This window comes from Zea mays, chromosome 2 (genome assembly GCF_902167145.1).
Source record: "Zea mays cultivar B73 chromosome 2, Zm-B73-REFERENCE-NAM-5.0, whole genome shotgun sequence".
Lineage (NCBI taxonomy): Eukaryota > Viridiplantae > Streptophyta > Magnoliopsida > Poales > Poaceae > Zea > Zea mays.
The window spans coordinates 133,355,530-133,369,963 of record NC_050097.1 but is presented as its reverse complement, the minus strand read 5'-3'; the positions used below and the strand labels follow the sequence as shown (position 1 = coordinate 133,369,963).

The window sequence follows — 14,434 nt, the reverse complement described above, 5'->3', positions numbered from 1 at the left end:
ACCTCACATTGTGGTCCACGATTGGTATTGTCACAACTCGAACGACATCCGTTTTAGCAATCCTCCGAGAGCGTCAATTTCAGAAAAAGAAGACTTCGCTCATCTCAACTCATGGTTTCATTCCACCCATTTTCCTCCGCCTCGCCTTTTTTTTCTAAGCACATTTTGTTTCCAAACTTTTTTTTTGTGCACTCCGTGTGCTCCATCTGGCAGTTGCTGGAGGAACACAGCACACAATCGCAATGGCGCACCTGCCGCAGCTGAGATTATTGCCATCATGGAACACGACAGTGTTGGTTTCGACGAAATAGAGGTGTAGGTAAGGGCTTCGATAATTTGGAGCCGCAGACGACAGCAAAGCGCTGATATGGACATGAAAACTCTATTAGTTGTTACGGACACTAATTAATCACACGCCGTCATCTCATCAGCCTGTCCGCCTTCAACTTCCGCCCGCCGGCGGCGCTGGACATCGGGCTCACCCTCACCGTGCACGCCACCAACCCCAACGTCGTGCCCGTGCGCTACGGGCCCTCTACCGTCTCCATCCTCTACGGTGGCGCGCACCTCGGCACCGCCCGCCTCAACGCCGGCGAGCAGCCCGCCACCTCCTGCCGCCTGCTCCACCTCCCGGCGCGCCTCGACGGCGTCGAGCTCGCGCAGCGCGCCCGCGCCCTCCTCTTCGACGTCGCGCGCCGCCACATGGAGCTGGACGCGGCCGTCGAGATCGCCGGCGAGGCCGCGGTGCTGCTCTGGTCCCGCCCCTTCTCCGTCCGCATCGACAGCCACATCACCGTCGACCCCGTCTTCCTGGAAGTCGTCGACCAGGAGAACCGCTTGGAGATGCAGCTCTACCTCGCTTCAATTTTTTTTACCAACTAGACTAGAGTAGATGCATGACAAAGTGGTATGTGCCCAGTAGTCTTCAGTTCAGCAGATTTACATTTTTGAGTCTCGAGCAGATGCATCTCTTGTGGAAATCTGGACTATAGTTATGCATATAAATAATTTATTGTTCGAACTGTCAACACGACGACCTAGTTTTCCTGAATGCAGTTTGATAGCTTTTGCTTGAAATTTTACGTCCTTATGACATGACTCGGTTTCTTTTCTCCTGGATGTTCATTTGTACACATCTAACATTATTCTTGTTCGGGTTTACAAAGGAAGGAGTTCTCGTGGAAGGCCTGTTCTGGAAGGATGTTGAGAAGCTGATTGATGACTACAACAGTGAGCGCAAGAGTAAATGAATTGGTAGCTCGTGTCTCTGGCCATCTGGGGAGACATTGGCTGTCTAGAGAAATCCCTCAAAGTTTAGCTTAATCTGAACAGGCATTTTTGCTATACTGTACCGGTTGACCAGTGAATGAATGATGTTCTAGACATTAACCCTAACGTCGTGTCCATGCTTGTAACCTGTTTGTTCTGGTGCTTCCATACGGCGGAGCAGATTTTGAAGAGAAATGGAACAAATCGTTAAATCACATTATTTCGTTACTGCGGCCACTTTTGCAGGGTTTAAGCGTACTTCCGAATAGCTTAGAAGACAAATCTTGATGCATAGAGATCATGCTTTGACGTCGCTCACTATACTGAATTACTGATACTATGGTGTTTCGTACACAAGCAGGATAAACATTATTTATAGTTACGCTTTCAGAAGCAGCAGAAGCCGCTCAAAGTCAAAAGGTTTGGAGAACTCAAACAGCTGCTCAAAGTGTGGTCCTGAACTCTGGTATTTGCTGTACATCAGGCACGGAGCTTCAGAATCCTTCTTGTAACCCTGGGATCTACTCAACGTGTTTGTTATTGATCAAGAAACTCCCTTGCCTTTCCGCACTGGGAGATCAATACCGATCTGACTGAGTAACGATAGCCTCGACCCGATCTATCGATGCATGCAACTTTCCATAGTTCATACTGAAGACTGGTTCTCCTGTGCCAACAGCCCTGTGTAGAGCAAATATGTCGATGATAGTGTTCGTGAGTTCAAATTGTGCTCAGGAACTAGGATCTTTGCTCGAATGCTTCTAATAATTATAAGTAATTCATTTAAGTAGCGTTAGTGCTGATTCAGACTTACCCATAAATCTCAGGAAGCACATACTCTGCTTTCCATACAATCCTCAAATCAAACCCTGGTAACAAGCTGAGTTTTGACGAGAGCGCAGCGGCCTAGCGCCTTGACGTCGTCGATGCGATTGAGGACGTCGAGCAGCACCGCGTCGTGGAGCCGCTCGAACTGGTCAGCGGCCTCGGCCCCGCCGCACGAGCACTCCTCCTGCTGCTGCCGCGCCGCCTCCATCCCACGGAGGTTGCAAGCAGCCAGGCACACAGATCGGGATCGGGGAGAGGAGCCCGTGTGCTCGTGCTCCCGCCACCTCCTGGCTCGCCGCCGTTCGCGACCATCTCGCCGTCCGAGTCCGACACCACGGCCCCCCTGGGATGACGGCGCTGAACACGGCAGCCTGGCCAAGGAGATTTATTCTCACGGCGGGAGATTAAGGTAGTGTTTGGTTACTAGGGACTAATTTTTAGTCCCTCCATTTTATTCCATTTTAGTCTATAAATTGCAAAATATGGAAACTATAACTCTATTTTAGTTTCCATATTTGACAATTTAGTGACTAAAGTGGAATAAATAGGAGGGACTAAAAATTAGTCTCTAAAACCAAACACCCCCTAATTAGTGTCCGTAACAACTAATGGGGTTTTTATGTCCATATCAGCGCTTCGTCGTCGTCTACGCCTCCAAACTGTCGAAGCCCTTCTCTACACCTCCATTTCGTCGAAACCAACTCTGTCGTGTTCCATAGTGGCAATAATCTCGCCGCAGCTGCCTTCACCTTCACCCCTTGTTTTCGACGATTCCATTGCTCCTCCCTCAAAGGCCACGGCCTTTTCAGGAACCAACTGTGACAATCCAGTCAATTATGATCTCTAGCCCCCCTCCTTCCGGCTCCTGTCATCCTGCGCATGCCATCGGGGCGCTCGCCGGGACAACATTTACCTCGACAGCGACGCCGCCGCTCTCCCTCGACGAGAGCTCGTAGCTGTGTCCGCGCAAGGCTTACTCCTTTCTTGGCCCCGACCCCTTCTCCCCGCCGCCGGCGCCGCGCTTGGCTTGATGCTCGACGTCTGCGCGCCACACGGGCCCGCCAAGCTCCCGGCTGCGTTTGTCGCCGGCGTGCGAGTCGCCTGGGTCGCCGGCAGGTGGTGGTGGCGATCCGTGGCGGTGGGGGCGGCGCGCCATGGCGTCACCACGCGGGCGTCGTTCTTCGGGCTCGATTCCCAGGTTGGTTGGCCCTCCTTCCCCGTTCTTGAGCACTTCGTCGAACAGTTGGGGAGCAGCTCCGATCGCGCTTCTGGGGTCTTGGCAGCGTCTAGTTCTACAAACTTCAACAGTAACGTTTATAGTTCTGTAGGAAATATAGCTGCGGTCCGGTAATAGCTCATCCAGTAGTTTACCCTGATTGTCGGGGAAAATTTTGTCCTTCAGTGCTATATGATGCTAGACATCCGCTTGGATTTTCTTTCTTGTTTGCTTGCATCGATAGCTCCATGCCAGACTTGCCAATTTTGTATTGAGTATTTTCCTACTTCCATGTGTGATGGATGAGACGATGATGCTGTATTTGATTGATAGAATGATTTCTTGTAGAATTTTCAGACAAGGGACCCGTCCCAGTTGTTGTGGATCGGTCCGGTGCCTGGTGACATCGCGGAGATTGAGGCCTACTGCCGCATATTCCGTGCTGCCGAGCAGCTCCACACCGCAGTTATGTCAGCACTTTGTGATCCAGAGACAGGAGAGTGTCCTGTACGCTATGATGTGGAATCAGAGGATCTGCCAATCCTGGAAGACAAGGTCACTGCCGTCCTTGGTTGCATGCTGGCGTTGCTGAACCGGGGAAGGAATGAGGTGCTCTCAGGGAGATCAGGTGTTGCAAGTGCTTTCCATGGATCTGTGGACAGCACCTCTGATATGATCCCACCACTCACCTTGTTCCGTGGAGACATGAAGCGTTGCTGTGAGAGTATGCAGCTGGCACTTGCCAGCTACCTTGTACCGAGTGAGCCCAGGGGGTTGAATATATGGAGGAAGCTGCAGAGATTGAAGAACGCTTGTTACGATGCAGGTTTCTCAAGGCCTGATGGTTATCCATGTCCGACATTATTTGCGAATTGGTTTCCGGTGTACCTTTCGATTGTGTCAGATGATTCAGGAACAGATGAGCCCGAGGTTGCATTTTGGAGGGGAGGGCAAGTCAGTGAGGAGGGGCTGGCATGGCTACTAGAAAAGGGATTCAAAACTATTGTTGATCTCCGGGAAGAAGATGTTAAAGATGATTTGTACCTTTCAGCAGTTCAGGAGGCTGTCTCATCTGGGAAGATAGAGGTGGTGAATATGCTGGTTGAGATCGGAACTGCACCATCAGCTGAACAGGTTAAACAATTTGCAGCTCTTGTGTCAGATGGCGCAAAGAAGCCCATTTATCTCCATAGCAAAGAAGGTGTTTCTAGGACGTCTGCAATGGTCTCAAGATGGAAACAATATGTTACTCGTTCAGAGAGATTGGCTGTCCAAAATCACTATATAAATGGGAATGGTAAGGTCCTGACAAGTGACAAGACCAAGCAGCACACGGGCAGCCCAAGCTCCTCTATGAATCGAACTGAAATTGGTATGGTAACGGAATCTGATAGGACCATGAACAATGGAGAATCATGTGAGATAGACATAGAGACAGCTCGTCATAATCTGGAGGTCACTAATGCCCTTTCCGATGACCAAAGTACTCAACAAGGTGAAATGCTTGGGACTGGGACAGAACCCTTGTCAAACTTTAAACTGGAGAGTAACCCCCTTAAAGCACAATTTCCTACTTGTGATATTTTCTCTAGAAAAGAGATGAGCAAGTTTTTTAGAAGCAAAAAGGTTTATCCAAAATCTGTTCTGAACTCAAGGAGACAATCAAGTAGCTTGCTGGTCTCAAGGAGAAAACAAAATTTCAGCACAGAGCGTAATGGAACCATTGACTATGAAGCAGCAGAGTTCACAATTTTAGAAAGTTCAAATGGAACATCATTTGACAATGATTATATTCTATCAGTTTCTTCAGGTATCACTGATGGAAAACCTTCCAACAATGGAGCCTTTTCGTTAATTGAGAAAAAGGAAAGGGAAGTTTCAGTCACTACTTTTGATACTAGAGCATCGGCGAGCAGTTCTAATGGAAAGGTTCAGGTTGGATCACAAAAAACTGCTGAAAAGAATGGTACCCCTTATCTGGAGAGAAACAATTCAAATAATGTTGATGGAAGTATGTGTGCATCTGCAACTGGTGTCGTTAGACTCCAGTCGAGAAGAAAAGCAGAGATGTTTCTGGTACGTACTGATGGATTTTCTTGTACTAGAGAAAAAGTAACAGAATCATCTCTGGCTTTTACACATCCTAGTACCCAGCAACAGATGCTTATGTGGAAATCTCCTCCAAAGACTGTCTTACTTTTGAAGAAATTAGGCGATGAGCTGATGGAAGAAGCTAAAGAGGTGAATCCCGAATTTACCTTTAGAGCATATATACTAATGGATTACTCATCTCAAGTTTTCAATGAAGTTCTCAAGAGCATATATGTCTTACGTATATAATGAATTTGCTCCTTGAGAAATTTGTACTTGAAACGGTTTCATGTTCCAGGGGTACTTTGTTGTTTTCTGGTAAGGTGTGGGAAAAAAGAATAATAGAGATCTAAAGAATGTATGTGACAGACAATTAGCTAGTGAACACATATGTACAATTTGTTGCATAGTTTTATATTGTTCTTTAGTTTTAGTTTGTTGAAAGATTCGAAAGGGCCTATAGCTGAGTTGGTTAGGTGGTCTGAATTATTAAATAGCACTCTTTAGGTCCTGAGTCTGCGTGTGAGTTTCAGGTTGTGGTTACAAAATTCCCTTCATCTATCCCACGCCAAAGCATAGGTCTAAGACTCAAGTTTGAGGATTTTCTCGACCTGTGTGAGGTCTTCTCTTAATACAATAGCTGAGGGTTGTCTTCCCCCCCCCCCCCCCCCCCCCCATCACCGCAGGTCGAGTTTGTTGAAAGATTTTGGTCGATTATCAATTGGCAATTAAGGCTTTTCTTTAATGCTAAAAGAACTGCATATTGGCTGGCTATTGCATTGATTGGATCCAATAACCAGTTCTAGTGAGGTGGATTGACTGGTGGATCTCATTTCATGCAGTGATAATCTTTGGTGCGATTTTGGAACTGTGGCTAAGCAACCATTAAATATTTCAGTGCATGAATTTGGGCAACATAGCTTTAAAATGTCAATGGTCTTAGTTTAATTATTTTCAGAACTGTTCTTATAGTCATTTTGTCTTTCTTATACAATACAGTAGTTCTCTTCTTTGTTCAGCAAAATACATAGCATTTGGCATGCTATAAACTTCAAATCACTTTTTTTCAGGTTGCTTCATTTCTGCATCATCAAGAAAAAATGAATGTTCTTGTGGAACCTGATGTTCATGATACATTTGCTAGAATTCCAGGTTATGGTTTTGTGCAAACCTTCTATACTCAAGATACCAGGTACAATTAAACATTTATGTTTGTGATAAGTGCGAATGTGCATATATTTTCATGATACTATTTACTAATGTTTGTGTTTCAGTGACCTTCATGAGAGAGTTGATTTTGTTACATGCTTGGGTGGTGATGGACTCATTTTGCATGCATCAAACTTATTTAGAACTTCTGTACCACCTGTTGTCTCCTTCAATCTCGGATCTCTTGGGTTCTTAACTTCACATAATGTACATTTCAATAATCTCTGAGAGAGAATTTCACCAGATTAAGCCGTTTTTGTGTAGAAACTAAGCATATTATCATTTTGTTCACCTCAGTTCAAAGATTTCAGACAAGACTCGAGAGATTTAATCCATGGGAACAACACACTTGGAGTTTATATAACCCTTAGAATGCGCCTAAGATGTGAGATCTTTCGTAGTGGAAAAGCAATGCCTGATAAAGTGTTTGATGTGCTGAATGAAGTTGTTGTTGATCGAGGTTCCAATCCATACCTATCAAAAATTGAGTGTTATGAGCATAACCACCTTATCACTAAGGTATGATTCAGAAAGTCCTGAAAAAGATGTATCTCTTTCTCTTTGCATCTTGTCACTTGGTGATTCTATGCAACTGTGTATCATTTTCTTATATATACTTCTGCTTTGTAATTCAATAGTTTTAGTCATGATGTTAAACCTCTTTTATCAACTGTATTATGCCTAACCAAGCAAACAGCTGCATTGAACTATAGAAGGCATAATTACCATTTTTCTTTCACTATTCATATGGTTGTTTTCTAAAAATATTATGTGATGATAATTTATATCTGTATTAACTTTACATTCCAACTTTCAAGTTTTCTCCAAGTTAAATGTCTTTAGTTAGTAGTTACTGCGTACTTTCTTGCATAATATATTGAATGCACGAACTGGTTGCTACCAGCTAATGGTTGGAATACTAATTTAGATACACTTTGAGCCGACCTGCTAAGTTAACCCTCCTACTCCTGAAGATTATAATTATTCTGTTTAGTACAAGTATTTATGGATAAATTCAATATTGTTGTTTAAACATTCCATAGCTTTCCTAACTCAAAAATATATCTAGGTGCAAGGTGATGGGGTGATAGTTGCAACACCAACAGGCAGCACGGCATATTCTACTGCAGCTGGGGGATCAATGGTAGGTTAATTCTTACACGTTAGTCGTTATTAAAGCATATCTTGACATGGAAAAGTACATTTCCCTGTGTCATGATGACACCGGGGACCTGTTTCTTCTAATGCTTTTCGCTCCATGTAGCAAAAGGATATTTCCTATTTATGAAGCACAGAGCTGTTGCTTTTGTATGAAATGACAACATTTTGGTTACACTGATATAATGTCTACCATGTCATTTTTCTATGGAGAAAAAAAACACTTTGCAGATATCAAGGTTCAATACTTAGAAACAATGTTATGCCTTGTTTGTGTTCTTTTACAGTGTATTGTTGCATTCATGTGTATTAAGCTCTAAACTGTTTCTTCTCCTGTGCATATCCATCGACTTAACAGTAATTTGTCTAGGTTCATCCAAATGTCCCATGCATGCTGTTTACTCCAATCTGCCCTCACTCACTGTCATTTAGACCTGTCATCCTTCCGGATTCCGCACGGCTTGAATTAAAGGTACTGAACAACTAATGAGGTGCCTATTGTTTCTGTGCAACCTCAATTAACATACTTTCTGAAAGCTCATCAGGTTTTACCCCGCAACATACCTTGGTTTGCTGACTCATGAACTTTGCGCTGTTATTGGCATTGCACTTGCAACTTTACCAGATACCAGATGAGGCAAGAAGCAATGCATGGGTTTCATTTGATGGCAAAAGGCGGCAGCAACTATCAAGAGGAGACTCTGTTCGTATATCCATGAGTCAGCACCCGCTACCAACTGTTAATAAATCTGACCAAACGGGTGATTGGTTCCGCAGCCTGATCAGGTGCCTCAACTGGAACGAGAGATTAGACCAGAAGGCACTATAGACACTAGAATCTTTTTTTATTTTTTGATGTACATATGTAAATTCACGCACAAATATAGTTTTGTTTTTTCTGCCAACATGTACAGTGCGTAACAACAAAGAACTTTGCATATCAAGGATCTAATCAGGTGGCTTGAGGGATAAATGAGAGTTAATAAAAAATTGCTCAATAGAATCTTGTTTTTCAAAACTTCAACCAAGTTTTTAACACATCGAAAATGACAAATAAAAAAATGTTAAATGAGTAGCCCACAAGCCCAAAACAATGGCTTCATATTTTTAATGATGACTGACGAACAAATCAGAGTAACGAAACCTGTAGGAAACAAGTACAACATTGAAAACCTCTAAAATAAAAAAGCACATCAAAAGTCTTCGAAATTAGAAAAACATGACACCGTAAGCCTCTGAAATTTTAAAAATATTATTTTCAAATTCAACCAAGATAAAGTATAAGAATAAACCAAGAAAAACTGTTCGGCCTCCCTTTCTGACCAGCCTTCTGACCATCACAATGGGGTAAGGATGAAAACACTGGAGAATAACTAGGAGTGAACGACTTCAACTCGGAAACGTGAAAAACTGGGTGGATTTGAGCGTCAATGGGCAGCTCCAGCTCCAGGCGATAAGCCACTGCACCCAGTCTCTCCAACACCTTGTATGGCCCATAGAATTTGAAAGCTAGCTTTGGAAAGGGTCTGTTCACCATCAAATGCTGAGTATATGGGTCTGTTTGCTTGAGTTGTGGCTGTTAAAAAAACTGTTGTGGGCTGTGAGCTGTGGAAAAAGCTGCTGTGAGCTGTTAAAAAACTAAAAACCGTTTGGTCGAAACCACTAAAAGCCATTAAAAGTTCTTCGATGTATGTTTTCATAGTTTCATCCGAAAGCCACTAAAAGCAGGTTCATGGGTGCTTTCAGTTTGGCACTGCGAGAAAGTCGGTTTGTGGATGATACGCACTAGTTTACGTGTTCACTTTAGCCGTCGGATTGTGGATGATACGCAGTGCTCAAATTCAGTTTGGTGCCTAGTAACTTGAACAAATGAGTCCAGAAGGCACTAGTAAATACCTTATCCCGGTCATTGACCATGGATTTAGGGAGTCTATGAAGCTTCACCACTTGGTCCAGCAGCAGTTGAGCCACCTGAGCAACAGTAAATGGGTGTTTCAGAGCTAGAAAGTGTGCATATTTTGTAAACCTGTCAACAACCACCAGAATTGTATCATAGCCATCTGATTTAGGAAGCTTCTCAATGAAATCGAGTGTTATATACTGCCAAGCCCCTTAAGGGTGCGTTTGGTTGCAATGATAGGACGGGATGGGATGAGACGATCCCTCAAATTATGTTGTTTGGTTCTGGGTCAAGGGTTGGGACAGGACTATCCCAGTGTTGTCCCCTGTTGTCCCTCAAAATTGGAGGGACGAGAGAGGACGTCTGGGGACGTCCATGTCCTAACTGTTCCACAACCAAACACACCCTAAGGAACTGGTAAGGGTTGCAAAAGCCCTGCTCCATGGGTCCTTTCCCCCTTAGCCTGCTGGCACACATGGCATCGCTTCACAAAATCCTCCAAATGTCCCTTTAACCCTTTCCAATAAAATAGCTTTTTCAAGCGCTAGTAATTTGCCTAGACCCCCTGAATGACCCCCCAATGCACTATCATGCATAGCCGAGACCAATTTGGTCCTCAAAGCAGAATTGTTGCCAATACAAATAAGCTCTCCCTTTTTTATGACTCCCTTATGTAGCTGGTAGCCTTGGTTATCAGGACTGTGCAGACTGAGTCTCACTAGCATCTGTTGTGCCTCAGGATCAATAAAATAAGAGTTCAAGACCTCATGCATCCATTGAGGTTGAACTTCACTTATCATTGTCATAACCATCAAGGGGCCCACCCTGGATAGAGCATCTGCTACTATGTTCTCCTTGCCTTGCTTATAGATCACTTTGAAGTGCCTTCCTATCATTTTGGCCATAGTTTTTCTCTGTTCTCCTATTGTCCCCGAAAACTTAATGCCTTGTGGTATGTGTGAATCTCAAACTCATCTCTCTATAGATAATGCCTCCACTTATCCACAGCCATCATCAAGGCTAAAAACTCCTTTTTTATAGATAGAAAGTTGTTTGTTCTTGACTCCCAATGCCTTGCTCAAGTAAGCCAAGGGTCTTCCCTGTTGAAGCAAAACAACACCCAATCCTTGGTCACTTGCATCAGTCTCCACCACAAATGGTTGTTGAAAATCAGATAAGGCTAGAACTAGGGTAGCACTCATATCTTGTTTGAGAGTCTGGAAAGCCACATTAGCTTCTTTTGTCCATACAAACTGACCTTTTTTGCAGCAACTTGGTGAGAGGCTTAGCAATAGTGCCATATTTTTTGGCAAAACGCATGTAATACCCAATCAGCCTCAGGAAACCCCTGCGGTCAGTAGGAGTACAAGGTTGAGGCCATTGCATCATGGCAGCAGCTTTGGCTGGGTCCATAGACAACCCTTGGGTAGAGATTACATGCCCCAAATACACCAACTCCTACCTCCCAAACACACACTTCTTCTTTAAATAGAATTGATGTGCTCTCAAGGCTGCAAACACCAACCTAAGATGTTCAAGATGGGACTGCCAAGTAGGATTATACACAGGAATATTATCTATAAATACCATGACGAAGTGCCTTAGATAGGGAGCAAGCACCATATTCATAGCACACTGGAATGTTGGTGTTGTTCCTCTCGAATGTTATACATCAAGAACAAAGCAACACAATTGTTAACAATTAAAGACCTTCGTCCTTTGAAGCATTATCTCCTTTGGGATATAATGATCTCTAGATGAAGGTTATGAAGGGCATACCTTCATCATCTCAGTAAACAAATACAAATAAGTACACATGAAATACAAAAGAATATAAATAATGATCATGAATCAGTAAGTTATTTATATTCTCATTTTGTGAACATGAATAAACTTCAACCATATTAATATTACATTGATACCTTCGGCTTGTCAGAAGGTGAACATCCAAGAGTGACGCAAGAGCGATAACAGTCCAGCTTGAACAGTACGATGTTACTGTTCATCTATTTATAGGCACAGGACACAACCCAGATAAGATTACATCCATGCCCCTGACATCTACTCTTAATCATAATGCAAACTATCAAGGACTAAGTAGTCTTTTCTCCCTTAGGTCGGTTTCATCCTTCATCTTCGTTAACATGCCAAGCCGAAGATCCTTCAGCCATAGCTTCGGCGTCCATCCATGTTGCCTTTGGGCTATATCCTCATATCACATGCCTTCATCCCAAAGCCGAAGCTTCCTGTAATGGTCTATGTCATACTGAAAGGGAATTAGGCTTACACCTAGTTCCTAAATAATTTTGGTGGTTGAATTGCCCAACACAAATAATTGGACTAACTAGTTTGCTCTAGTGTATAAGTTTTACAGGTGTCAAAGGTTCACAACAAGCCTATTAAAAAGACCAAAGTTGGGTTCAAAATAGAGGGCTAAAGGCATCCCGAAAGGCTCCCTGGTCTGTGCACCGGACTGTCCGGTGGCGCACCGGACAGTGTCCGGTGCACCAGGGGACCTCGCGCAGAACTTCTCATCCTCGGGAATTTCTCAGAGCCGGCGCGCTATAATTCACCGGACTGTCCGGTGTACACCGGACAGTGTCCGGTGCTCCAAGAGGACGCGGCTCTGGAACTTGGCAGCCTCGGGAATCTGTAGCGGCTGCTCCGCTATAATTCACCGGACATGTCCGGTGTACACCGGACTGTCCGGTGTAACTGCGGAGCAACGGCTACCTCGCGCCAACGGTCGCCTGTAACTGCAATTAATGCACGCCAGAGCGCGCAGTCGTCAGGCACACCCATACTGGCGCACCGGACACTCAACAGTACATGTCCGGTGCGCCACCGGACATCCAGGCGGGCCTAGAAGTCAGAACTCCAACGGTCGAATCGCAACGGCTTTGGTGACGTGGCTGGTGCACCGGACATGTCCGGTGTGCACCGGACTGTCCGGTGCACCATACGACAGACAGCCTCCACCAACGGTCATGTTTGGTGGTTGGGGCTATAAATACCCCAACCACCCCACCATTCATTGCATCCAAGTTTTCCAGCTTCCAACCACTATACAAGAGCTAGCATTCATTGCAAAGCACACCAAAGAGATCAAATCCTCTCCCAACTCCACACAAAGCTTTAGTGACTAGAGAGAGAGATTTGTAGTGTTCATTTGAGCTCTTGCGCTTGGATCGCCTCTTTTCTTTCGCATTCTTTCTTGAGATCATACTCACTTGTAATTGAGGCAAGAGACACCAATTGTGTGGTGGTCCTTGCGGGAAGTTTGATTCCCAAGTGATTTGAGAAGAGAAGCTCACTCGGTTCGAGGGACCGTTTGAGAGAGGGAAGGGTTGAAAGAGACCCGGCCTTTGTGGCCTCCTCAACGGGGAGTAGGTTTGCGAGAACCGAACCTCAGTAAAACAAATCCTTGTGTCACACTCCTTATTTGCTTGAGATTTGTTTTGCACCCTCTCTCGCGGACTTGTTTTATTTCTAACGCTAACCCGACTTGTAGTTGTGTTTATATTTGTAAATTTCAGTTTCGCCCTATTCACCCCCCTCTAGGCGACTATCAATTGGTATCAGAGCCCGGTGCTTCATTAAGAGCCTAATCGCTCGAAGTGATGTCGGGAGATCACGCCAAGAAGGAGATGGAGACCGGCGAAAAGCCCACTACAAGCCACGGGAGCACTTCATCGGAAGAGTCCCGCACCAAGAGGAAGGAGAAGAAAGACTCCTCCAAAGGGAAGGAGAAGAAGAAGGACTCCTCCAAAGGGAAGGAGAAGAAATCTTCTTCACACAAAGAAAAGAAGGAGAAGTCTTCCTCCCACAAGCCGCAACGGAGTGGGGACAAGAAAAAGAGGATGAGGAAAGTGGTCTACTACGAGACCGATTCTTCATCGACATCCACCTCCGGCTCCGACGCGGCGTCCGTCACTTCTAAACGCCAAGAGCGTAAGAAGTATAGTAAGATTCCCCCACGCTACCCTCGCATTTCTAAACATACACCTTTACTTTCCGTCCCATTAGGCAAACCACCAACATTTGATGGTGAAGATTACGCTAGGTGGAGTGATTTAATGCGATTTCATCTAACCTCACTCCACAAAAGCATATGGGTTGTTGTTGAGTTTGGTGCACAGGTACCATCCGTAGGGGATGAAGACTATGATGAGGATGAGGTGACCCAGATCGAGCACTTCAACTCCCAAGCCACAACCATACTCCTCGCCTCTCTAAGTAGAGAGGAATACAACAAGGTGCAAGGGTTGAAGAATGCGAAAGAGATTTGGGATCTACTCAAGACCGCGCACGAGGGTGATGAACTCACCAAGATTACCAAGCGAGAAACGATCGAGGGGGAGCTCGGTCGCTTCCGTCTTCGCCAAGGGGAGGAGCCACAAGATATGTACAACCGGCTCAAAACCTTGGTGAACCAAGTGCGCAACCTCGAGAGCAAGAAATGGGATGACCACGAAGTGGTTAAGGTTATTCTTAGATCACTCATCTTCCTTAACCCCACTCAAGTTCAATTAATTCGTGGTAATCCTAGATACACACTAATGACTCCCGAGGAAGTTATCGGGAATTTTGTGAGCTTTGAATGTATGATCAAGGGCTCAAAGAAGATTAACGAGCTTGATGATCCCTCCACGTCCGAAGCACAACCGGTGGCTTTCAAGGCGACGGAGGAGAAGAAGGAGTCTACACCAAGTAGACAATCAATCGACGCTTCAAAGCTCGACAACGAGGAGATGGCTTTAATC

General features: G+C 44.9%; 2 protein-coding genes and 1 long non-coding RNA gene across 5 annotated transcripts; 2 read left to right on the top strand and 1 right to left on the bottom strand.

The window, feature by feature from the left end:
• Positions 1-414: 414 nt before the first annotated feature.
• Positions 415-1,484, top strand: LOC103648924 (uncharacterized; the record flags this gene model as incomplete). The annotated part of the gene is made up of 1 exon (XM_035965077.1): positions 415-1,484. A coding segment is annotated over one exon (468 nt), but the record flags the coding sequence as incomplete, so codon positions are not given.
• A 258-nt stretch (positions 1,485-1,742) lies between these two features.
• LOC103646964 (uncharacterized) lies at positions 1,743-2,549 on the bottom strand. The gene is made up of 2 exons (XR_562571.4): positions 2,084-2,549; positions 1,743-1,950 (listed from the first exon to the last, which is right to left on the bottom strand). It is a non-coding gene; the product is annotated as an uncharacterized lncRNA (long non-coding RNA).
• Positions 2,118-8,744, top strand: LOC103646963 (probable NAD kinase 2, chloroplastic). Of its 3 annotated transcripts, none has more exons than XR_004856329.1 (8): positions 2,118-3,295; positions 3,662-5,554; positions 6,475-6,596; positions 6,679-6,820; positions 6,911-7,132; positions 7,683-7,757; positions 8,130-8,243; positions 8,397-8,723. XR_004856329.1 is itself a non-coding variant. In XM_008671562.3 (8 exons), exons 1-8 carry the CDS (start codon positions 3,128-3,130, stop codon positions 8,598-8,600), a joined length of 2,919 nt encoding a protein of 972 aa, XP_008669784.1. In that variant the 5' UTR covers positions 2,446-3,127; the 3' UTR covers positions 8,601-8,744. The 3 variants fall into 3 exon arrangements, 2 of the variants coding, with proteins under 2 accessions (XP_008669784.1, XP_008669783.1); XM_008671562.3 differs by having other exon boundaries at positions 2,446-3,295; positions 3,671-5,554; positions 8,142-8,243; positions 8,397-8,744; XM_008671561.3 differs by having other exon boundaries at positions 2,446-3,295; positions 8,142-8,243; positions 8,397-8,744.
• The last annotated feature ends 5,690 nt before the right edge of the window (positions 8,745-14,434 follow it).